General features: G+C 31.4%; 1 protein-coding gene across 1 annotated transcript; it reads left to right on the forward strand.

The window, feature by feature from the left end:
• Positions 1-9546: 9546 nt before the first annotated feature.
• On the forward strand, positions 9547-27238 carry LOC137919072 (LIM/homeobox protein Lhx2-like). The gene is made up of 6 exons (XM_068762048.1): positions 9547-9726; positions 10070-10204; positions 11659-11895; positions 14727-14878; positions 24473-24708; positions 26808-27238. Exons 1-6 carry the CDS (start codon positions 9644-9646, stop codon positions 27045-27047), a joined length of 1083 nt encoding a protein of 360 aa, XP_068618149.1. The 5' UTR covers positions 9547-9643; the 3' UTR covers positions 27048-27238.
• The last annotated feature ends 573 nt before the right edge of the window (positions 27239-27811 follow it).

Here is a 27811-nt window from a genome sequence, read left to right on the forward strand (position 1 = left end):
GGGCATAAAAGAAAAGAAATATAACATGATAGAGAGAAAAGAATAAAAGATAATAAGATGAATGACAGATGATTATGGAAATAAAAAACTTTGTGAAAAAATATTCGTAAAAAAAGGTCCCTGTCCTAAAAATCAGATAGGGGTACGAGAGGCCCCCAATAGCGGGGGTCATCATAAAAAAAAAAAAAAAAAAAAAAACTCATTGAAGTGGCTGCAATGCAAAAATAATGATGAATCGAATGGAAAATGACTATTGGTAGTATAAATTCCCGTGATATCTCGTACACTCTTGTATAGTGCAATTCTTTTACTATTATTTATGTATCATAAATTAACTACTTTATAAAAACGTGATGAAAACGTCAATCAATTGTAAACTCTACGAAGTTAGAATTACGCTATGAGTTCAACATAAATTGTGGACTTGTTATTGGCTATCTCTTGAAATTTAATTAATGTTCAATGTTTCTGGTTGACATTGAAATTTTGGTTCAAACTTTGTATTTCCTTAGATTTTTACAAGAGATTATACGTCAGAAGCATTCCGGTGAAATCACTGGAGAATATAGTACAAATTTGTTCATAAATATCTAGAAATTGACAAGACAAAATTATTTATTAATACTATGGATCGAATTGTTTTTTGGTATCTTTATTTGGTTTTTACTGCAGTGATGTTTTTGTTCATAGATATTTAAATATTTGAGACAAGTAATGTAATTTCTCATCTTGTCTTATTTTTAAATTGAGTTTATTAACAAAGATGTATGGAATTTCTTATTTATTTCATATTAGCATTTCTATACAGCTATATAAAAAATTATTACACAAAAAAACGAGCCAATTAGGTAAAGTATTAAGAATGGTATGTGTAAAATTGTACAGGATAAATGTGTGAGTAAGAGAGAACTGTGAGTATGAAAATATACCGTTATCAAAAGATTGCCCCTTGGATACATATGTAGGATTTTATTTATAATTTTCACAGACTCATTGATGTTTGGTTTTTAATGTTTCAATGTTATTTTTAATATTTTCTTGGTAACACCCGGATTGAATTACCAGGTGATACGATTAAATTACCAGGTGCGGAAGCTTTTAAATTTTTAAATTATTATAACGTTATTTTTCATAGTCGTTTCCTCTTGACAGAGACATATTTCTTTGTGGGAGACCTGATTTTGGAAAACATAATGAAGCCGTGAGCGGTAGTGTTGCACGCTTTAGCAATTACAATCCAGCGAGTAGGTGACCGCCGTCTAGTTTTTCTACTGTCTACATCCCTCTCCAGATTTTTTGTGATTGTTCCGTGTTGTTGTTTCGTGCAAAGTGACCGAAGTATTTGAAAATTCTACGCAAGCTAATTGGGCTCAGTCGAGTCAGAATTTGAGCTCTTTGCGAATAGATGAGTTAGTGCAGCGCTCTGTCCATGCGAACCTTAGTGTTCGGCGCCAACACTATTTCTCGAAAGCATCTATCCTTTGGCATGTATGAGACTGAAGCGTCTTAAGTAGACAAAGCACCTTTTCTCAAGTATGTCAGAAGGAGACGAAATGAATGATCTTAAGTAGACAGAAAGAGGGGTGAAGAAATAAAAAGAAGGATGTGAAATAATTCATTAAAATTTAAAGTTCCCTATCCTTGGACGGGATAGGGGAGAAAGAGACGCACCCAATAACGTGGGCCATTAACAAAAAAAAAGGGTTCACACTAGTAAAGAAATATGGAGAAGACGAGGGCACGCATTATTACTTATATGCTTCTATGAATCACGCGCGGTTTCAAAAATTGCATGCTTTAATGAATTTCTTTTTTTAGTGCATCGATGATTTCACACAATTTTAAGTGGCAGTGTTCATTTATGTGCGAAATCCACTCTATTAGTGTTTTATTCATTTACTAGGCTTATTTCTAGGTTTACATTATGTAATGATACGCAACTGTTTATCTATGAAGGATAATAAAAAGCAAAGTACTCGTATATTTGATTGCATGAATCAATGCCAGTTAATAATAAAGTTAAAATCGTATACATTATTAAACTCATGGTTCTGGGATCTAATTAGTGATATGATTAGATAACTCCGGTATCAGTCGCTTCGGTGGTCAAACAGAAAGGGCAACTAAGGAAGTAATGTACTATCTTCAATTAAAAACTATAGTGGAAAGAAACAAGTCTTTTCTCCGAGTCTTACTAGATTTAAAATTACGATTATATATAAAATGCAGCACGTAATATCAGGTTCAACAATTACAGTATGTTTAACGAGTAAATCAATATAATTACTAATGGTAATCGAAAGCAGAGTTGATTGCTATAATTTTAAAATCAATATGAATTATAAAGGTAAACGTCAAGACGCGACAAGCTTAACACAATAAAATTCGATTAATGGCATATTAGTTCACATTGATATCGCCCATATGAAGTCAGTGGTGCTTCAAATACATGTTCAACATAAAAGCATAAAAACAAACACGCCGTGCACATAAAATTGCAAGAAAAGATTATCGCTCCCATTACCACTTCTTATCTGAAAGCTTTGTATAACCGCTAAGCGTTATAGCCAATTGATTGGCCATTTAACGTTATGTTGCAAATAAACTTGTAACTACAATAATCATTTATTGTTGTATTCCGAGCGGGAACGTTCTATTCGACATATGAGTTTGTGTTAAGGCTTGCTTTCCGGTTACGAGAAATGTAATATTTTTTTTTTTAAATAAATATGATTAATATGCTTTTTTTTTCTGATGATATTCATAGTAAGTGCAGTTTTTAGGTAAGTAAGATTTTATTTGTCAATATATATAAAAACTTTTTTTATGCATGGAAAAAGTATAAGCATTAATTTTTTTTATCATTGGCTTCTACATCTTAGGTAAACTTTAATTTTAAATAAAAAATAGTTTTTATTTTTAAAATTATGTAGTGTGTTATCAATTCAGGTTAAAATTATTATAAGTACAGTGTAATGTAGTGTTTAATCCGCAGGATGGACGGCGATAAAACGAATGTTGAAAAATACCAGCCTATCTTTCAGTTAAGCTTGTTTTCCAAAATTCTCTGAGGCGTATTTTGTAATTAAATTAACTAAGAACAAAGTGGACTTACAGAATGTTGCTTGTTCTTCTTATACCATCTCTAAAATCAGTAAAAGTTGTAATTTCTTATTTACTCTGCCTCCTGGAGTTTGCGATTAAGCTTCTGCGATATTTAGACTTTATGAATCCGAAATTTCCAAATAAATATAACTACTTCTTCAAAAGGTAGTATTTTGAACCTTAAAAGCCTAGGGAAGGCAGAGATATTTGTCTTTAAGCGAGTATTGCAAATGGTTCGATTGTGTCCTAGGTTACTATCAAACATTATTCTTTATATTTATCAGAATAATTTACGCGTAGTGTACTATATATACGATTCTCATCTACGTAATATGAACGAAAAGTATTTTGTTAGATTGTTTAAAGCAGTAACCTTTCATCTACAAATTGAAAGGCATAATAGTATTTGGATGTAAAACAATTTTTCATCAATGAATATTTCGTTAATATTCATCGTATTTATTGTAATTTTTACACGATACAGCTGTCTGACTGTTTTGGCTATCAATACACAAATCGTTATTTATGCGTTTCAATTTTCTGCGCGTTTTTGCTTACTTTTTTAAAATTTATTTACTATCAACTTTCATGGGAATATGAGAAAACTGTAAAAAAATACTAATGAATTCTTCTCATAAAAATATAATAAGGAATAATTTTAAGTATAATAAGTCTTACTTAACATTTCATAGTTTTTATATAAAGGTATAAATATTCTAGTTTTTCTAATTTTTTTTTCTTATATTATGTCTAATTTACGCTTGATAAGTCGTTATAAGTCTGTGCGTGTGAGCTCTCTTTAAATAGATACAGGCCACTCCGAAACATTTCTATAGGAGGATGGACCATAATCGCCACACTTGTCATGCGGATTGGCGATCGCAGTGCGGTGTTATGGTATTATTACATAGCGACGCTGCTGCCTATCCTCTTAAAACTTGTTTGTAAGCAGTGGCAATCCTATATAATTAATGCAAAAAGTGTGAATTAAATAAGATTGTATCATGGGAATCAAACTCGCGAACTTCGATCACAAAACATAGTCCTCTACCGTTACCACTCGTTTAAAGTCGGCTCCAAAATTTTCTAATTCATTGTTATCTAATTAACACATACTTTTTACATATTATTCTTTCTTTAAGTGTAATTATATTATACGATATTTTGTGCATGATTATACATTAGTTTTAATCGTGGGCGGGTACAGTCACGAGCTTCTCAGACACCGCAAGAACGTGAAGAATATGCGCAAACCTATTTATTCGTCTAACAATGGACAAGTCTTTATTTAAAAAAAAATTTAGCATATCATCGTAGGTTGAAAATTATTAAAAAACGAAATATTTGCAATGGCGCTTTGACAATAATTAAAATTTAATAACACACACACACACATAATGTGTAATGTAAAAATAATTTCACAAACTTTTATTTCAATAATACATCATCATTTTATTTCAATAATAATACATTATACAGATGATAAAACTATTTTATACAAGAAATGAATACGTTTTTAGGTCACTTACAGTCAGTCATAGAAAAGTGGTAGCCTTTTTATAAACAGTAAAAAACATCATCACACCATTTTTGCAACAATTTTCAAAAAAATTCTTGCGACGATATTCATTCTTGACAAATCGTATAAGTTGTATATATGAATTTTATATGAGCACTCAGATGATAACTGTTGACGTAATGCAAGTTCCGTATCACTATAGACGACTTTTTTTATGTTATTTTTACAAAGTTATGATAGTTATATGCATATCTTCATTTAACAGGCTTGTTAATTTAAAGTAACAAATTTAATAATTGAACAACTACTCAACATCTTTGGTGTCCTAAGAAAGGTCAAGAAGGTCATTACTATTTATCCCCCAATCACCTATGCTCTATCACCATTGTTTCAGTTCGTGATTTTCTCACCCACTTTGGATAACACCTCATGTCTATCCATGCCTCGGACTATTGTTTACAAGATGTATCGAAATTACTTAAAATGATTACCGAGGCTGTTACAAATGCAGACTAAAAGTTAAGCAAACATTTACAAAACCCGTTGATCATGTTCAAGTAAAACTTATTACTTTGCGTTCAAGTTAAATTTAGTATCCTAAAAGTTTTCCTTAAGTAATAGCTTATTATTCTGTTTTATTAATTATTTATATAAATCTGTAATTGTAGTTATTCCTCTACCTAAACTTCGTATCCTGTGTTGTAACGATGAGATCCGTAATCCGTAATTGGCAAGTAAACCAGGCAGAGGGTAGGCTGACCGGTAAGCGTAGTTTAGGACGTCCACCCACAAAGTGAACAGATGACCTTCCTAAGGTCGTTAGAAGAGGTAGATGCACGCCGCTGTCATTCATTTTTATTAGAAATCTGTGAGGCAGATAAGGATAATACTGTGTATATCCGGATTCCACCTAGAACTGGGTGATATCACCGACGAAATTAGAATTGCTTTGAAAAATGGCAACTTTACTGTTCCAGCTTAGCTTAGAATCATTAATGCTTTTGCTACTATTGACCATGATATTCCATTTGGGTAGTTATGCTGTATTAACATATCTACAACGTGTTTGGCTTTATAATATATGTACATATATCTGCCGGCGTTCCTCATTTCTTTCTTATTGCTTCTAGTCATATATATGGAGATGTTTTTACAATACATTATACTGTGTAACAGTAGATCGCATGGTGGAAGCTATTACTTCAGTGCGTATGACCTTAGCGGTATTGATAATTAGGGTTGCTAAATTTGGTCTTACTATGAACCCTCCTAAAACCCAAGCCATGCTGGTAGCCCCAGAATGGGTTTTTCATATTACAGTGGACATTTTCAAGTTCTCTTTGATAGCTGTACAATTAATTCAAATGATGAGGTCACTAAAAATGAGATGGTTAGTTCCTTGCGCCATTTACGTAAATACCTTTTTGTTCACATTAAATTCATTTCATTCATCCATGTCAGCACATAGACAGCTACTGCAAAGCATAGACCTTCTCCAAAGATCGCCACAATGACCATTATTGCCACTTGCGACCAGCCGCTTCCTATATATAAAATCTCTCCTGTGCATGCTCTTCTTTTTGTTTTCCATAACGATGCTGACCTCAGCTATTTTGATAATTCCGATACCCGATTCAATAAATTTAGGCGACCTCAGAATTTTTCGTGCTAAAATTTTATAGCTTCCTATACACCTTTGTCAAAATACTCCGATTTTATCTGTATTACATGACTTGCGAGAGAGCGATACTATCTCTTTGCACCATTTTCACTTCTTGAGTAAAACTTTCACGCATACGATCGTCAAAAAGTCATCATCATGTAATTAGGAATCTCAAGTGACAGTTTGCAATGCAATCAATTTGCATAATAAAACATTTACTGGTCGGACTGAACTTTCGTAGAATGAATTGCCTGTGTCGGTTTTTACCAACACAGGCAATTCATTCAAATCTGATTAAGAAAATCGAGTATTATATATATATGTTAATAACATTACTCCTTCAAAAACAATCTACTATGTAACTTTATAGATATACGTAATATCCGAATACTATCGAGCGACGAATATTTGCTCGACCTTCATGTTAACAAAATGTTTTAAGCCATTATTTTTTCGCATGTTTTGTAAAGTTTAATGACGCAATAAAATATTATATTACATTTAAATAATTTCTTATAGATTATATTTATGTGAATGTGTATTGTGGGATAGTCTTGTGCCTCTGCGGGCTGGTTTCTGCAACAAAGCGGCACTGCCCTCATTTTGCGGAGGGTAAGAGAAACAGTACAAAAGTATAGAACTTTATGCACAGTACTCAAACGTGGCGGCGTTAGTTCTGTAAAAGAGTATTAAAATTAAACTCTCTAACTATCACGTTTGTTAAGATACCGCGACCAAGAGAAAATATAATATTATTTGACTTGGTTAAAACGCTTACAAGTTCTTTATATCTCCTTCATAAAATTCAAAACCCACACGTAGTAGCACAGAACAGTAGACTAAAGAATTTACATTTTAAAACGAATGCGATAGTCGGTTTCCAGACGGAAATAAAACAAGTAGGCCTAAACAGGCCCCATTGTCTCTTCCAATAAAGAGCCGGCTGATATAAGCTTCCATAGAATTGTATAGAGAATCCATTGTATACAGATGCTGATTTGTGCCAGTCCGCACAGGGGAATAATAAATGATATACTAAGGAGCTTCGCGATAGGGCTTGACGTTGGAAACATGAAGCTTACGTTTCTTGTATCATTAAATTTTACATCCAAATTTAATAATAGAAAAAACAAGGACTTATATATTGACTAAGGTTTATTAATAGAGGGACGAATACGGCACAATTAGATGACGAAATTTTCGATAAATATAGGAGAAGCAAAAACCTGTGTAGAATTTTCTTTGTGAGTTTAAATGAATTTTTTATGTACGATAACGTAGATGTTTTTATTTACTCCAGTACGTATCTATACTTTTATATTTATAAAATATATATAATTTTATTTTTTTTTTTTCCCATATGTACTAACTTAGCACGATAACTCTGAAACTATATAGCTTAAGCTAAGATTAAGCTAAGCCTTAAAATGCCATAGGCATACACAGGGTGATTAGTTATAGGTGTATAAGCTTAGGTATTTAAACTAATAGGTGTGAATGTACAGCTCATTTTTCATATTTAAAGCATTTTCCTATTTCCAATCATTTATAAAGTCATCGCTCTGAAATATTAATCAATTTATTTTTCCTGTTGGTATGCGATGTGCCAATAATTTCTAGCAATATAAAATCTGTAGGGACAAGTAATAAACAATTATTAATTTTCTTCTTCCTTTTAATCGATAGACGCAAACTGCATAGGCCTCAAAGATGGCTACAGTGACCGGCCTTGCCCTTACCGGACCCAGCGACTTCCCGCAACTTTGACCATATAGTCGGTGCACCTAGTGGGCGGTCTCCCGGCTCGTGATCACCACTCGAAAACCTTTCGGCCTCATAGTAATTCAAATATAGAAAACGCTTTTTATTTTTACATTATCATTACGCTTTTTCAATTTGTGACACTATTGATTTTTGAATAGATATCCTATCGTACATTAATTGACAACAATTACATACATTTACCCTTTAAAAGCTTCTATAGCTATAACCAATCAAGCTTTATACTGAGTAGAAAGTCTGAGTGGATTTTACCAAGTTCCTCTCGCAAATCGACCTTACGAAATTACCCCACAAAGAACACGTGCGAAGGACAGCAAGTATTTATATTAAGTAACCTGATGTACATAATATCATCCATGTAAGCCTCATAATCTTTCTCAGTAGAGAAATAGATATATAATCTCATTGTTTATTGTAAACTAATGGAGAATTAATCCCTTATGAATCGGTTTTCTTGTATGTTTCACTGTTAGTTCGAAGTTATGTTGTGCCAAGCCTGAAAGTAATTTTTCCAAACTACAAGGTAATCTTTTCTTTCCTAGTAATAATTTTACGGTGCCAACTAATTATTTGTATGGTAATAAAACACTCTAACTAATTAAATAATAGTTTATTTTACTATTATTTAACAGTTAATATACATTAACGCTTGACCTTTGTCAAACCTAGTAAATAGTAAAAATACTTAAGCAGTTTTTATACGGTCATGTTTAGTGACCTAAAACTGAGGTTACAGTCTGTTATTTTTACTTCAAGTCACAGTTTTAAAATTGTTATGTTAAATGTAATGGTGTATGTACTAGGAACTATTTAAATGTTTCATTTAAACTGTATGAATAGAGTCGCTTTAAACCATTTAGTAAGTTTTTTTAAAATTTTGAATTAATAAAGACCTAATGGTTCAAAGTATGTGGAATGATAGTAGATTTATCGTTGTTTTTAATTATTAAGTAAATTAGTGTTTTGTAAGTGATTAATGGCATGATACAGTTCAAACACCAATTCTAATATCGTTAATAATAAAAAACAACTTGAAAATGACCTAATAAACTACTTTAAATGGATTCGTTTCAATTATAAATTAATATAAAATTCTTGATACCATTTTCAATGGTTCTAACTAGTTTGAATCGCTTTCTTCTCTATTTCCATTTTATTTATTTGTAATACAGTTTTATATTTTCTTTGATTGAGTTTCTATGAAGGATGTGGAGATAAATTGTTCGAAGAAATATTTAATTTCCATCGTTGCATGAGACATAACGATTTCTAGGAAAAAAAGTTACAAATTAAATAAAAGTTATATTTCTTCGGCGAATGGCACAGGATAGCTTGCAGTAATAACAGGATATAGTGCCTTAGATATATATAACTATAACTAGTATTTCTCATCCGTCAACAGGTTTTGCTATTACAAAACAATCGGAATCCTGCTTTGATTCTATCGCGTAAAAACAGTCAGTCAAGTTATGTCTGCCTCCTATGGCAACGATGAACTGGCGGGACAAGGAAAAATGAACCCTATTATTTGAGATTCAAAGAACATTTTAGGCAGCACTACGGAGCAGAAAACCATGCTTAAGGAGCGAGAGAGTTCGGAGGGGTCGCCTGCTACCCCAGACGAATGCGCTGGCTGCGGGGGGAGGATACAGGACAGGTGAGATGATCTCTATGCCTACACCCAATAGTGACATGGCGCAGAAATGCACGAAACGATACAAAAGTAATCGACATGCAGCAATAAAATGATACAAGCACACAAACTCGCATATAAATCGATACTTGTACAAACATTATGGAATGAAAAATGCAGTTAGTAGTGGCGAGTCGTCACAGTCATGTGTATTCTTTTTTAATCGAATTGTAGTATGATGTTGAATTTTAGTAATGCTCTTTTAAAACAACTTTACTACCATCTTCTAAAAATTTAAAATTATTTTGGTAAACTTAACAGAATATTCGTATTCGATCTAGAATTAATATATTGACATTCATTTTAGGTACTATTTGTTGGCAGTAGACCGACAGTGGCACGGCTCTTGTTTGAGATGCTGCGAGTGTCGTTTGCCACTCGATACAGAGTTGACTTGCTTCTCTCGAGATGGAAACATCTACTGCAAGGATGATTACTACAGGTGAGCACGCATACCAAACTTATGTTTCACATCGCTGTTGAGCTTTCTTTATTTAATAAAAGTTATAAGACACGTTGTTAATTTTACAAAAATTACGGGTGAGTAAGGTAATTTATGATTAACGAAATCAATAATTGCGATTTTATTATGCTAGCGTACTTTGCACCATGCGAATTTAATAATATAAGAAAGCTACGCTTAATGTTAATATTGTTTTTTCATGGTGTTTATTACGCTTTGTAATTGTTATGGAAATTTATTTTTCAAGTGAAATTACCACAAAAAGCCAAGTCAGTGGACATGTCAAGTGTCAACATACCGGTGTAATTAAGGCGGGCGGCGCTCTACCCGTCACTCACAATCCAACACACTTGTACAGCTCCCACACCTGTCGAACGCGCTTGATACATTATACATCTGTCTCGTTCTACCCGAGCGCAATTATAGTACAAGCATTATTTGTGCGGATGCTTTTTTGACATTTTCTAATCTTTCTTCCCTCCATTCGTTCTATTATAATCACTAAAATAATGCTATTCAAGTTTCTACATTGATTATTTATATTTTATTCGAAAAATGACATGACTTTTGTTATTATTTATCATCTATAATTATCATCATTACAACCGTCGTCTACTGCTGGACATAGGCCTCCTCTATTTCGAAAAGAACCTTTTGGAAGCAGTCTGCACCCTGCGTCTGTTAATAACCTTAGAAATGTCCGCCTGTTCATCAGTCTCAACTCCAGAAAGTTAAGGCCACTGCCAATATCATATATCAATAACTTTATAAATAATAACTGATAAATACACTAAACTATTTTGTTAAGAATATTATGGAGGGTTAAATCTTCAAAACAGCTTGGTACATATTTTGGATCAGTGTGGGGTTGTTTCAACAAAACATATGGCGTAATTGTAACATCATTACGGAAGTGTTGTAAGTATTGACTACAGTGGGAATAAGTCCTGATGGCAATATATTTTTATAATTATGTTATTATAATATTTATAATAATTGAATTATGTGAAATAACGACGTACACAAATAGTAAAGTAAATGATAGCATTTCGTTATCAAAACTTCTTTTTTCTTTGACTTCTTTATGAAATCTATTATTGAGCGAAATATTATTTAGATAAATTAAATAAAGAAATACTGCTAAAACAGGGAATAATAGGACTGTCTTATAATGATCATCACGATTCAAACAAATTACGTCGCGATTCAATTACAAACTTCTTGCAAAAAATGTCGTAGTTATTTTATAGCCGAATAATTTTAACGTCTTTATATTTATGCTTTTACAAATTTTATTTACTTACCTTGTTTAAAATGAATTCATCATTAGTAAGAGTGAAAAATTGCCTGGATTTGTCTTTAAGTTTTGACTGTTAGAAATTGTTTGTAAAGATTAATGTTTTATTAGCACCTATCAAAGTGATTTGTTCCAGAATGTTCTGCGTAAAGCGTTGTGCTCGTTGCGGCAATGGTATTACAGCCAACGAACTCGTAATGAGGGCACGGGACATGGTCTATCATCTCACCTGCTTCACTTGCGTCGCGTGTGGTACTCTGTTATCTAAAGGAGATGTATTCGGGATAAGAGAAGGACTTGTTTACTGTCGCCCACACTATGATAGCGCGTGTATGGACGAATATTGTGAAGAAGATATGAACAGTGTCTACAGGTAATATTAAATATATTAATACTATTTTCCTAAATATTTTGACCAGAGGATCCGACATCATTCTTGGAATTCTTGGAATAAACAAAGTATTATTATTAGCGAGTTAATAGGTTGTTAGTTCCACATAATCAATCCCCTTTCTACATTTCAGATAAATATAACTTTATATCATATCATATAATATTATAATACTTAAATACGATAAAGTCAACGCTGGTAACTTTGATGATTGATTTTATCATCTTAAATATCAACGCGACCTTCCCAGATTACATGTAATGAAGTGCCAAAATCGTAACGTGATAATTAACATACTATTTAATGGTACCCAAAAGGAACTTTTAACAAAAGATACCTGCTGCCATTAATAAGTGGCACATAAGAAAGATGACACGATGACGAGATGACTTTTTAACAATTTTTTTATAGAATGCTTTTAATAAACTGGACTATAGACTGTGTCTTATATAATAATCAAAGGTTTAGAAATTTTATACTTTTTGCGTGTATCTAGTAATCAATTACCCGACTAACAGGAATACACTGAGAGACACTTGTTAATTCGTTTACAGTATTCTTCGGCGTCCTTAAACTGTATTTTACTAAAGTTTTTCTTCATTTTTGGTAATAAATGAAAATAGTATGGGTCATAGTTGTGACTGTAAAAAGGATTAACTAATAATTCCACATCTGAAGTTGACAAATACTGGACTATGTTGCGTGGACTTTTTTTTTCCAGAACAATAAGCAATAAAATGCTAATGTACCATACAGTTGTGACTGTCTTATTGTTTACAAAAACATTAGTTGCAAAATGGTTCGCCCAAAAAACGAGATTTCTCTTACAATTCTGCCTCTCATAATTTGTGAAAGCAATCCTTCTGAACGAAACACCTTCTGAAAAGAATATCTATTGGTTTCATAATCTTAAAAATAGATCCAAGTTTAGTTTTTTTTAGTTTTACTTGAGGCTCCACCAATAAATTTATTTCTCGTTCGTCGGCACCAATCAATACGATAGCGTTTTTGAGCTTCAATCAAAATATGAGTTCCAATTTAGCACAAAGCTTTCTAATCCGACATAATAGAACAAAATATTTTAAAATGCCCTAAATAGGCACATAGAAATGTAATTGAAAATGTTATATATTCTAAAATATACCATTGTAATTTTTATTATTCTTACTGTGATTTAACGCAATCATTTAAACACGTGACACTTTATCGAGTGCGCGAATGCCTATTATATTTTAGTCACGTGTCACCAACCCAATGTTTTAGTTATACAATATAATAGTTTTAGCCATACTATTTTAGTTACGATTAATTGCTCATTGAGCATTGTACTTCGTGTGGGTTGCCAGAACGTATTCAAGAGAATACCGAGTTATCCGAAGCGTTTTTCCATGATAAACGATTTGAAATAACTTTGATTAGCTATTGGGTGACTGAACATATTAATTATTTTACATATATTTCTACCGACTAATTTGTCTGTTCATTTCTTATGAACACATATCTACTACTACACTCCACTAATACATATATCTGTCATGTTATTGCTCACTTAAGAAAAAAAGTATAAATTTTACAATACAAAAATTCATTTAAAAGATCATTATGCAATACGTGAACGTGTGATCTTTGAGGGAAGCCTTTGCAATGCCTACTGCATCTATCTTTATTAAGAATTTTTTTTAAATTTGTGAAATAGTAATTACTTGGCCTCTTGCATTTCCATAGAAAAAAAAAACTTATTAATGTACGTTTCATTTTCACTTCTTCTTTCATCTGTAACCAATCATTTTGTAAATCTCTTTACCGTATATATGTATCAATTCAAGATTTGACTCAATATTAATTTTGATTCAATAACTATCAGTATAATTTATACGTAAATGTTAGTAAAGTACTTCATTAAAAAATGGAATACTTGGAAGTTCAGACGGAAACATAAATTTCATAAAAATTAACTTTTTAATTTGCTAATTTTAATTTAAGTACTGAAAAATTTTAACAAAAATATATTAAATAAATATAATCAAACGCGTTTACGACAAGTAGGTCAGACAATAAATATTGACCACGGATGTATAGATAGATAAATATTTTGTATACACAATTAACTAATATGGTTTACAAGGAGCTTAAGCTCCTTAAGCTTTAAAGCTTCTATTTACAGCGCGACTCGCAAAAGGTTAATCATAATTAAATAACTTATTATATGTTTGAAAATCACTCTAAATCCAAAGAAAATGAAGACATAAGGAAATCAAATTTAGAAGGAAGTCTAGAAAAATTAACGGAACTAAGTTTTATCACAAATGTTAGATTGTATGTCATTATTAAGAAATCGATCAAGACAAAATATTAATTTTAAACATAACCATGGTACCAAATATTAAGTGAAATAGTATATTCAACTTCTGTCACCAACTTTCCAAAAAAAAAAAAAATTAAACTTGGAATACATATAAGTACACGGTGGTTGGAAATAGGTGTGAAAGCTTTAGTGGTTTGAATGTATAGACAGTTTTCTGTCAGTTAATGTTTGATATAGTCCATACAAAAATAAATACTTTATCACCCTTTGTTGATGAATGAGTTAGGTATACAGTCACACCTTTAAGGCCTTTATTACCTATTTTAAATCATTCTATTTGTTAATGTAATATAAATGTTAAGACGTAAAAGTTTCATTTATATCATATATAAAATGGTTCGTTAAAACATTTCAATTTGGTGGCTTATTAGGGGGTTAGGTGGTTTTATTTTTGGCTTAACCTTATACAATAATGTTCGTCACGTAATATTTTATTAAACTCGAACAGATGTCAAGATATGAACAGCGAGGGAGATTCTCCATCACAGTTCTATAACGGAGGACCAAATCACAAAGGACGTCCCAGAAAAAGAAAACTGGCTCAAGGTTCCCCAGAAGACATGCAAGTTCAAACGATGAGAATGGCAAGCACCGCCCTCGGTAAGTGAAAATATAAATTATAATAATGCTATAGCTGCATATAAAGCGAAATATAAATATTTTGTCTGTGCGAATGATAAATCAAATATTATTATTTGTCAAATCAATCAAAATCGGTTTAATCTTTCACGTCTATTTTTTTTAAAATTGATTTCATGACGGATATTATGGGCTAACTTTTTTTTTCCTTTGAAATACATTTACGTTGCCTTTTCTTTAAATGTTCGTAATAAATTAAAATGTATCTATAATTTGTGCGATAGTGTTCGCTGTCCATAAAAGCGGTTGCTACTAGAAGAATTATACATATTTCACCGAACACGACGGTCACTTCAAATTTAGCAGAAACCTCAGAAGGGAAAGCATGACGCGTTACTCGCGCTGGCATCCCAGATGTCAATTCATCCCAGTCCAACCGTAATCACGACTAATGAATAGACGACGTATTGTCGAAATTGGTCTCGTCCCTTTCTCGCGCAATGTGATGTCGTAAGGTAGAGCGGGAGGTGGGTAAACGTGAGTGCTGAGCCTGCTGTAGGGGTCGGTCGTCTAAATTATTCTTTATAGCGTCGAAATGCGAGGTACTCATTGAGTTGGATTCGGTTTGTGTAACTCCTCGACCCGATTAATCATGACGCTGGACTGAATGGACCACGGGACAACACTTCGTTATACTATCCAGTACCCATGGGTTTACATGTTTCAGAGCTTTGATACGTAAGTATTATTTCTACATACCGAATATCCGCAAAAAATTATTCATATAGTCACATTGAAATGTAGTTAGTTAAAAAATTTAAAATATTAAAGATGATTTTTTTTAAATGTTAAATAAAATATCTGTGGTCACTATTTCTTATAAATGGTATATGTTTCAATTAATTTTTATCTAAATTTTACAAACAGGATAGTAAAAGTTCATATAGATAGAATGTAAGTAATTAAATGTAATTTAATACATTCTATAATAATGATTGAATTATAAAATTTTATTGTTACAAAAATTATAAAAGTATCTCACTAGCAAAAATATAATTTAATTTTTTTATGTTTCTAAGAGCATAAGTTTATTGTGCAAATAGAATTTTTAATAAATGGCTTCTCGCCAAATTATTCCGTGTTGGCACAACAACGCCACTCGAAACTTGCGCGTGACAATGATAACAGAAACTAAGGGCTCTCCAAACGTTACGTGCCTTATCGGGGATCGAAAAAACGATTTTTTAATACTATCCTCTTCTGCTCTTGTATTAAAAGCGTTTTTTTTATTTTAAAATTTGCAAGTAAGTTATTTGAATTCCATAGTTTCAATTTTTAACAGATTTTTTTTCACTCAACCCGTTTTGCGATTTATAAAATAGGAATAAAAAGCAATGTAATAATAAATGCAAGCTTAATGCGTGGATAATAATTAATTAATAAACGATAAAGTGGTGAATAATAATATTTTTTAATATTAAGAAAAATACATCAAAAATCTCACAAATAATTAAAATAATTTCATTTTGTGTCAACGGCGATAAATATTATTAACGAAGTTACGGACCCCTTGAAACAATGATATCTAAGTTTTTTGAACCGGGAGAATTAAATTTATGTGTAAGACGTACAAACCTGAGCCAAAAATTGAAGCTAAAATAGAAACAGTGGACCCTCCGGTTTACTTAGTAATTTATTAATTAGAGCAACATTTCTAAATGAAAGGCAGATGTATGGCGGGTTCTTCACGCGGAACGACCGCCACAGAGGCCGCAATAGGGAATTTATTTTTAATTAATAAATTTAATATAAGTAAAAAACATCGCGTGGTGTTCGAAATGACATTCCCGTGGCTTATCTTATACGCATCGGGCTCCGCGGGCTTACGGTAAAAAAGTAGTTTAGTGTTTGGAGCCATTTCTCATGAGCGCTGCTATTAACACCTGCGGTAGCGAACGTTCAGAGGTAAACCATTAGTTTCACAGTCCACTTGCCGGAGCGCAGGTGTGTAAACAAATCTATGCGGCATGACTAATTAAAATTTACATGCAATTATTGCCTTGATCACATTAATTGGATTATGATATCTGCACATTCATTTACATTCACACTCGAACGATCACAAACAATTACACACTGTGAAGTGAAAGTGAATTAAGAATGGAATTTATATTGACGCCTCTTATTCACAGCCTGTATCAGAAATGTAAAACAGACCGATGTAAATTGCTTAATTTGCTTTACATTCCTGATGTAATTATTATATCTCTTTACTTCTGAGTAAAACTGAACATTGTTAGACGACGTAAAGTTAGCAATTTACAATAAAGGAGAAAAAACTTCCTTATTCTTAGAAGATATAAAGCTCTTTTTTGGACGCTGAATATACGAAATAGTAACGATAATTAGCACCAAGTTGATTTTAGTTAGGTAAAGATGTAAATAAAATGTCGTTGAGCTGTGTTTTAATATATATATTATTTTTTTTATTTCTTACGAAACAGTTTTTCCTTACTCAAGATACAGGCCTTCCCTAGTTTTGAATTTTAATTATATTGTAGAATTTATTATATTTATTCATATTATTATCTCTATAGGATCATTTACAGTGATATTTTTTTTACCTGACTAGCACTACTGGCCAAGTCGCATTCGCTTACGATTCCGCGGGTACGTGGGTGCAAGCCGCAGAGTGCGCTTAGCTCTAAATATTTTTTTAAAGTGACGTAGCTTTAAGGCGCCCTGGGTCACCTTGCATACATACTTTAATTTACTGGATTCAGCGTGAGCTTTTCAACTAGGCTCAAGGCCACAAGGGACCACGGCTAAGGCTGTTTATAATACCCGTTTAGAATTTCGATTAAAAGGCCTCTGAGAGGACCGAATCTCGGCTTGGACGGTTGCTATTACCAGAATAACGTCAATACTACGGAAAGCATTAGCGCTGAGAAAAGAAATAGCGGAAGACAGTCCGGCAAAAAAATGTTTGATTCTTTTTCATCTTAATAAATTTAAGATATTTAGATATTTTTATTTACAAAATATTAATGTATCGTACGATATTACGATATCGTAAATACATATTTATTATAGACTTTACATTAATTTTAAAATCATCATATGTTATTTCATGGACAATTACCAAAACATCATTAGAATAAATGAAGAGCTTAAAATTTATTCAAGGTTAGCAGCTGTACTTCCATAAACATTTAAAAAGTTCTCTTTTTGTCCAGGTTAAACATTTGAAATATTGCTCGTGTTTCTTGTTCATCGTTGAAATTTTTAACCTTTCTTAGTTTATATAACTTTTAATTAACTTTATTTAAACAAACCATCATAACGATTAATGAATTATGTGCATACTTTAACAGTAACCGTTGCATATTTCTGTCTTTTTTTGTGTCTACCGTTAGGTGTGACGGGTATCCGTTTTTATTGCCATAATTGTATTATAGATATTCATGCGGCTTTCAATTTTTCTCAAATAAATACCACTTAACATTACGTACAGTTTTTACTTATGTGTACTTATTATATATACAGAAAGTAATTGAAAATTTATGATAATACAATTAACTTCGATAGAAAACGTTAAAACCATACCTCTGTGTTAAACATTTTTGGTTGTCATCTATAACATTTCTCATAAGACCTTGAGCGGATCAGATAAAAACGGTAAAATACGTGATCGTAAGATGTACTCCATTCTTACAGCTAGTTATTTATTGGTTAGTGTTGCTACTAACAACATTATTGAACGGATGTCCATTGATAGTGGCCGGAGATAACAGGCATTCCAATGAGTTGACTTGAAATCTCCGAGGACAGGACTAGTTCTTAAGGAAGTGCACTATTAAAACTAAAGTTTTGATATTTATTTCTGAGATATAAGAAATTCAATCAACCGTGTTGTATCAATAATAAAGTCAGTTGTACATTAAATAGAATAGTCTCAAATTCTTAATACTAAGGTCAAACGCTACAAACTTAATTGACTTAAACTTAACTGTTTTCGCAACAGCACAACACTTAAAAGCACCGCGCGCCTCGCAATACTCGTACAATCTTTTGTTTGCGATACTGGTACCCGCTTATTGTAATCGATAGTGGGGGGGTGGATACTACATCTTCTTCTTCCTTCATTCCCCGTGACTGAAAAAATAAGTAGAAGAATATTCCCTTACATAGTTACTCTCAAATGACCACCTTATTTTAATCATGCTAAAAACACATATAATTCTCATTATATACAACGTATAATAAAATTTTTATAGACATAAAGAATATAATTATTCTAAACCTGACCAGTTTTGTCAAAACTAATTTATAGGTTGGTATTGATGTGTAGTTGTGTACAATTTTAAACATTATTCTTTAAATTTCAACTAAAATTGTTATCAATAAATCGTTTTACTGTTTCTTTATACAAAGGAAAACAATATCGACTTAAATACTGAAAATGTTTCACATTTACTTTTAATACAAATATATGTATATATATATATATACATGTATATATATTTATATACATATATATATATACATATATATATATGTGTATATAAACATATATAAAACATTAATTAATTAGTTTCGTGAAAATAAAATGATATCAATTAAAATATGTTCTAAAACTTGCTAGTACTCTAAGAGAATATAAAGACGGAATGATTAAATGAATGCACTAGAAAATAATCATGATGTATTTATCTAAATGTTAAACTTTAAATTTAAATAAAACATTGTGAGAAGGTTCATACACATACTGTACAAATGTGTTCTTGAGTATGCAGCCCGTTTTACTTCTTTATTGCCTTACGATCAACTAAAATATTTATTGATGCTAAAATTCCAAGTATAAGGCTCTTAAGTGACTAATATTTGGATAAACGAGACGGAAAACAACATCAACGAGGATTTTCATATCAACATCAATCACAACAAACTTATTAAAACTATCAAATTTTTTGAAGATTTTAAAATCTACTTGCATTGTAATATCGATGCATAGATATTCAAAATAATTGTAAAAGTTTGTGATAAGCGAGGCGGTTTTATAAAAAAAAACCTTTCAAAGGTTTAAAAAATGTAGAAAATATTAAGCGTGATTAGAGATATTACATAAGAGATTTTATACAAGAAATAAGTGAGAGATTTAAAGGTAAACGCATCCTTATTAACTTTAATAAATTAATGGTTATAATCAAATACTCATAGTCATCATTAGTCAATTTACTATATATAAATAGAAACTTTTGTATGACGTTATTGAAAAGTATAAAAATATGTTTTTGTTAAAAACGCTTTCTCCCAAACCTTACGCCGTACCACTGCGGCGCCTATCACTGCAATAAAACACGTATTCCCGCGTAGCTTCTTTATTTTTTTACAACCAATCGTTAATATCGAAGCTTTTATGACCGCGATGCTTTATTACCATTTTTTTTTTGGTAAAAGCTGTTTACGTAAAGTCGGTAACATGTTAATTCTGTCAATAAAATTGAAACAATTTTAGGTGGTATCAAACTGGTTCCTTTTATGATGAGGTCGACATTTACATAGAAATTATACTCATAGTAAATTATACTTCAAAATACGGTATACGTTTGTTATTAACTGGTATAGATAAGTCTATTTAAGGCTGTTGATTAGATTTTAATTACTGGCGTACTAGCGAATAATTGTTATTATAATAGTATTGTTTTTTACGTGGTTTTAGAATCAGGAACACAGAATAAAAAAAATAACTTTAAAAAATTTCTTAATCGAAGATATGCTGATGGCTTACTTCTAATTTTTTCGACATATCTCAGCATGTTTGATTAAATAATTTACTGTTATAAAAGTGATGAATTAATATCTCACTATTAAATTTTTTAAACGATTTTACCATTTTTAATCTGTTCCCATGTTAAGACTTCATTAAGTCTATGACGTGTGACGTGAACTTTTTATATTTACGATTTTTAATGAATGCAAAATGATCTGTTTTGACATTGTTTTCTGAATAATATTTTATTTAAGTAATATAATTACAAAACTTAACGATTCGTAATCTACCGCTCATCGAAATTAAGCGGCTGAAACACCTAGGTCCCATTTTAGAAATTATTAATTAGCTCTATCAGCGGCGCCGTCAAGGACCTGTAGCCACCCAACCGTATTAAGGGTCTATGAAAATTAATAAATTAAAACCACTATTTTCTTATTAAATGTTCGACCCATCCATTAACAGATATCATTCACATCGGAATACGTCCAATTATCTATACATTTATCATCGCATGTTATTTGTTTTGACGAACCTATGAGCAGCGGGAACGGCTGTTTTTATATTAATAACCTTATTTTTTTGTAGATATTCCGTTCGATATTTCGCCCCCTGACGTGTGTTATTTACACGGTAATCTATAGAATTAACGTTGCTTGCGCTTTTATAAGTAGTTACTGAATCTGATTGCTGTGTGCGCCCTCAATATTCTTCACATTTAAAAAAATATGTTTATCTATGACTACTAACTCATAGCATCGCTTCTTTCATTGTAGAGTAGAGAAAAATTGTGAAATATCTTTATAATATTAAATGAACTCTTATTTTTGATCGTTTTGTCACTGTATATGATATTCGGGCGTAGGTGTCTCCAAATTATTATTACGTAATAATACGAGTATTCCTAAATTTTTAAAAGTAATTAATATCTTTAAAATTTTGAAGATTTTACTTCAATCCTGTGGGAAACTTAAGTACATACCTGTTTTCAAATTTTATGTTGTTACTTAGAGGTGTTACTTACTTTTACAAAATTTCATATTTAAAAATATTTAACATTTATATTTTGTTTTCTCTAGCTATATTTGATACAAAATTACGTTCACCAGTAGCTTCTAGTATACCTTTCGTTACATTTATTAATTATATGCAAAATATTATATTAATATGTTCCTATGCGCCTTAAATAAGATTAAATAACACTAGGAATATTTTTTATAATGTTAGTCCGTCCATTAAAAAGACTATTCTATAAGTTTATGAATCATTTTAGTTTCGTATGTGTTAGACAGTTTCTAGTGCGTTTCTATGAGGTTATTAAATGTTTTAGTAGAAATTCTTTAAAGCTATAAAACTTCTTATGTATTCCATTAAAACATTGCCTTCCATTACTTTTAGGGTCCATTTTTAGTACCCGAGCATTTAAAAAATTGTTGACTGAAGCTATACTTTTAAAATAATTTTACTCAATTCCAAAAAAGTGCCTGCAAAACAAGTTTGACGTCATAATTTAATTATTATTCATTTCATAATGTTTCTTGAAAAGAAGTATCAATTAGTGGGATCGTTAATTTAAAAAACTTAAACAAAATATCTTTTACACTAAGTATGTTATGATACAGAATTTATTTTTATATTTTTAGGAAGATTTCTTCATTAATACTCTACATTGTTGCTAGCTTTGCTGTGGTAAGCGCTGTCTTTTACGGGTGTAATTTCATAAAATTTGTTCTTAGCTGACCTGTACATAGCAAAATAAATATTTCTACTAAATTACAAATCTCTAAACATTATAGTTCTTGAGATATAGTGATGAGTCAGTGCGTATATGGAAATCGCTTCTACATAAACAGCTACATATGAAAGTTGACTATATTACAATGAATTTACACTGCTTCGATAGTATTATCACGTCTTTATACTTACTAAGTAGTAAGTTTATACACGTGATGAAATTTAGAACATCAATATCATCTGGAAGTTATCGGAAATTGGTGGGCATGGCTAGCAAAAAATCAACTTGGATAATCGCGATCTGTGAACCAAAAACCGCAGTGCGGTGCTTAACAATCAAATCTATCAACATTGCTCGCACTTCCCGTCGTCGACAATGGTCGTGGAAAAAATTTAGGATGTGGCGACGACAGACGATACGCTAGAGTGCAATTGTACTTATAAATCGATGTTAACTATTCGAACAAACATCACGAACTGTATATTAGTGGAAACCTATTGCTATCATAATTTATCTTATAGAAAATAAATACTATTATTTTATTTAAAACACTTTTGCATCACAAAATTTGTCAGATAAGTAATCAGCATCGTCAGATCACACTATTATTGAGTACAGTTATTGTGCACAGATAAATAATGACATCGAAAAAATATGTGCTATTTTCCTGAGGAATTTTACGTAGTCGAGAACGGTGTCGTTGTATTTATTTTACCTTTATCTACTCATTACCTACAGCAACGGTGTAATGTGGAGCCAATCTTAATATAAGTTGCAAAACCGATTTTTAAAATTGTTGACTCGTGAGAGACAAACAGTCAATCCAGGTCAAATTTCGAAAAAGAGGTAGTCGAATCTAACAGACAGCATATATAAACCTACTAAACTTCTCCTCCTCCAATATTTATTAGTGTTGTAAGGCCTACGACCAATGTGTGATTTTAGTCACCGAAACATGGTCTCTCACTCTGGCAATCGCTCAACGAGTCATGAGGAAATCTATGCTCGGCAGAAATGAGGAGACCCGTACGCAAACGAGCAATAGGCGACATAGTCAAACGGTTTGGTAAGTTGAAAGGGCAAGGCATACAGCGAGCAGTACAGCAGGGCCGCTGGCCTCTGGGGCGTTAAGATTCTGGAGTGAAGGAATAAGGTTTTGTTAAAAAAATTATATCTAATTCTATTATAATAATAAAAACTTTGCTTTACATAAAAAAGTAAACTTTGGATTACAGAAGTTATAATTTTTTAATTTTATCTCTTCTCTTCTAATCAACTTGAGATTATAAATCTCTCAATTTATCAACTAAACGTACGTTCTTCAATAAAACTTACTGTTAGTTTCAATTTTAAATGTTTGTCCGTTTTTTTTCAATGGCTGTTTTTTATATTCCATTTCTTTTTCTACTTATAATTGAGTGCCTCGTTCTTTTAAACGGGAGGAATTTCGCATTCCAAAGCAAAGCATTAGTTTCTACGGTTTTTTGGTTCTTCTAATAACCACCCATCTCAGTTAACTAGTTGACTTCTAGGGAATTGGTCCGCCCTTTGTGAAACTTTTGTATAAGCAATGGAATTTTAAAATAAAACAAACAAAGATAAAAAGTGATCGATGCTTTAACTTTATAAGTTGAATTAAAGGCGTATTTAATTATATTTTATGGTGCTACCTATACACAACATGCAATGATATATGAATTAAAAAAATCAAATAAAGAATACATAATAAACACTCTATAATCGACTTTCATCTTTTTTTTTAACATATTTCGGCTTTTTGGTAAATTAAAAGCAAATTAAAAATGTGTTTTAATTATTGGTTTTATAAACGTGTAAAATATAAAAACATTAAATGTTGCGATTTATGATATTTGGTGGCTGTTTAGAAGGCGAATTTATAATTTAATGTTATAACATGTATAGCATATAACATGTATAGATTTTGCATCGTGTGAAACTTTCGGACTGATAACCAATTTCATTTGAGTTTATATTTCGTGTAGTAATGTAGAAAATATTATATTATTGGGTAATTATAACTTTAAGACATTTTCAAGTTTTTGTACAAAAATTGATTATCGTGTGTCATTCATGTATTTTGTTTCAGAAATTCTTCATAGAGGTGATTTATCATCGTCGATGGAGTCCCTTACGTACGACTCGTCGGTGGCTTCCCCGGGAAGTGTTTCAAGTCACACACAACGCACTAAGCGCATGCGCACTAGTTTTAAACACCATCAATTGCGTACCATGAAGTCGTACTTTGCGATCAATCAAAATCCTGACGCCAAAGATCTTAAGCAGTTGGCGCAGAAAACTGGATTATCTAAAAGAGTGCTCCAGGTTCGTAAGACTAATATTTTTTTAACCTTTTCATTACTACGAACATTTTATACTTACAGTTGTAATAAATTTCATTAGTTCACCAAAATTGACAGTTTACTGATATAGAAAAAAAATTGTGCAAAAATAGCAAGCGGACACGTATTTGATAAAAAAAATATAAAAAGTAATATCATAGTGTATTAGTAAGACAAGACACATAGACATAGTGTATTAATAAGACATTACATATAGTACTATTTTTTATCATTTTAGCAGAAGAACGTCCTCTGCCGGACATAGGCCTCCTTCCGTTGGAAACAGCCTGCCTCCAATGAATTCCGAAGCCTTTAACAAAGTCATTTGTTCACCTTGTGAATGGTCGTCTTATGTTTCGCTAGCTGGTCTGCGGTGTCCACTTCAAATCTTAAGGCACCGACGGCCTTCTGTTCTTATAGACCTTCCTCTGCCATTTCAAATTGTCAACTGTCTGTGAACCTCTTAATTCCAGATTTCATCTCACAGAGTTATCCCGAACATATCTCTCTACAATGGTTGATTTATCAACCGTGTTGTTTAAAATAATATAGGTGATTCCAATTGAATACTACTATCAATAAATTAAGTTTCAAATTATACGGAAATAAATAAAATTATTGTGTACGTTTTCAGTAATTTAATGTTTAAAACGAGACGTTGTCAAAAGTGAGTGCTAGTATATATAAATTGATGCTACATTTTTTCGGATTTTCTAATCATATTTCATTCAAGAATATATATACGACTCTTGTTCTTATAAAAATTAAATTAACTAAAAATTATGTATGTTAGTTCTTATTTACATCCAAAACGCATGGTGCTTAGAAATCCTGTATTACTTGGCGTGTGGTAAATTAACACTTTTTTCCGAAAAAGCAAAGGTAGGGAAGCAATTCGCCTTTTGTTCAGTGGTCCCTGCAGCCCACTGACACATATGTTAATCGTTGTGTAGTACAAAAACTTGCAGATGTACCCTTATGAATGGATGTAAAAGGGCTCATGTCTATAAAACTCAGTAATTGGGTTATTGTATACAAACCATACAAAAAACTAATAACAGATTCATAGGAATATTTCAGACGAATAACATTACGGAATTAAATATGTCCCATTTTGTCAGCAAACACTAACTGCCCTGACAGACTTTTGAACAAAGTTATATTTGTCTATCGCGGTACAAACAACAAATATATAAGACGGTTTTTTGAGTAGTAACTTCATTTATTGGTTTAATGTGTAAATAATATACAATTTACACTTTTTTAAATTTAGTTTCACGTGTATAATTAACAAAAAAAATGTTCATACAAAAACACCAAATTGGGTTTGTTGTAGAGAACATCGCTATTTAAACTGTTATTTACATTAAAATATGTTATTATTAAACTGGGATACATTTATACTTATATCAACACAAAAAAAATTTTTTAACAAAGCGATTGCCGAAAGGAATTTTTTGTACACTAGATTTAAGAAACCCAAAAAGTATTTCTTAACTCTATTCTTCAGAGTTCATCTATTTAGGTGTTTAGACAAATTTCTTAAGAAGTCTAATTTGTTAAATATTATTAAAGTCGAGTTATTTTAACATAATAATTTCGTACAGACGGTGTCACAAACTATCCATGTCCGACTTGGCTGGTTAGGTATTTATACGTATTGGTTCTCCATATTTATTAATGTAATATTGTTCAATAGCTATATTGTATTCGAGTTTCGATGGAAGTATTTTATATACATTATTAAAGTTGTCTTCTTTTACTTACACTGCAACACAATAATAATGTGAATAAATATTTTTATAAAGCTTTATGGTATACATAATTTTCTATTAGATTAACGTCGATTTATGACATTCATTTTTAATTTACTGCATAGTTTCGTTAGGAAGAGAAACATTATTTATATTACTACTCCTTGACTAAATTGTAGAAAACTAATTTGTATTTTGCTAATTGTTCGAGGAGTTTTCTCTTCGGCTATTCGATTTTATGTATAACGATTATATTTAATTTAATTATGCCCCTAGGTGGCTAAACAATACCGATATAATGATATTGACGATAATTGTGTTTATACAGGTATGGTTTCAAAATGCGAGGGCTAAGTGGCGTCGCAACATCATGAGGCAGGAGTCTAATCAGCATGGACCTATGACTCCCAACGGAAACCCTGGACACTCGGGTACAACATCTTTAATACCTAGGACAGGACCGCCTACGACCGTCCCCGCAGCAATGATGTTGTCTGAACCGCTTCAATCTATCGACGACATGAGAGTTCATACTCCACATCCGATTAACTTTAATGAATTGTACTGATTACCACGGAGAAGAGAAGAAAAGTAATTAAATAAGAAAATGCTCGCAGTATACTAGTATTCTTAGGTCATCGCTGCCTCTACTATGTAAACTTGTATTAAATATTTATTCTGTATATTTAATATATAACCGAGTAGTAATGTGTGTATGTAATTAAACATGCTAATTATATTAAATATCCATTAATTGAACATTCCTTATTGGCTTAGATGAAGTGCTTTATGTGAATAAAACGATACTAGTCAGATATAGTGTATAAGAAAAAATATATTTATAGGTTATAATCAGTTTTAAACATTTCCAGTTGAATATACATCTTTTGCCATTTACATATGCCTACGCTTGACTAGAAAATGAATGTGTATTGTATGTTAGAACTGTAATACACAATCTATAAAATAAAATAAATGTAATCACTTAAAGATTGGAAAAATTTGTTTGTAACAATTATGTGTCCAATGTTGTATTATAGTGATAAGACACTACATCGTAACGATTAGGCGTAGAATGTATGTATTACTAGGATTTTCACTTAATATCAGAGCAACGTGTGTATTATTCAAAAATAAATTACTTACGTGACCGGCCAAAATTCCTTGAAAATAATGATATTATATACATAACTCGTAATGTAATTTAAAATAATTATAGCTACCTATAGTGTTTTAATATTTCCGGAGGTTATCGATTACTTTCAATTGTGTCTTTTTTTTTAAAATCCTAATTTTTTTTGGATATGCTCTTAAACTAATTCATTTGTTCAT

Source organism: Battus philenor, unplaced genomic scaffold (genome assembly GCF_028537555.1).
Source record: "Battus philenor isolate CCGP_79_NKW_IND1 unplaced genomic scaffold, ilBatPhil1.0.hap1 SCAF_1, whole genome shotgun sequence".
Classification (NCBI taxonomy): domain Eukaryota; kingdom Metazoa; phylum Arthropoda; class Insecta; order Lepidoptera; family Papilionidae; genus Battus; species Battus philenor.

Excerpts from the sequence above, each read along its gene's own strand:
- LOC137919072 (XM_068762048.1), top strand. The coding sequence starts at position 9,644 with ATGCTTAAGGAGCGAGAGAGTTCGGAGGGGTCGCCTGCTACCCCAGAC. Across the intron at positions 10,205-11,658 it reads TGCAAGGATGATTACTACAG|AATGTTCTGCGTAAAGCGTT; the intron begins GTGAGCACGCAT and ends GATTTGTTCCAG. Across the intron at positions 24,709-26,807 it reads TATCTAAAAGAGTGCTCCAG|GTATGGTTTCAAAATGCGAG; the intron begins GTTCGTAAGACT and ends GTGTTTATACAG.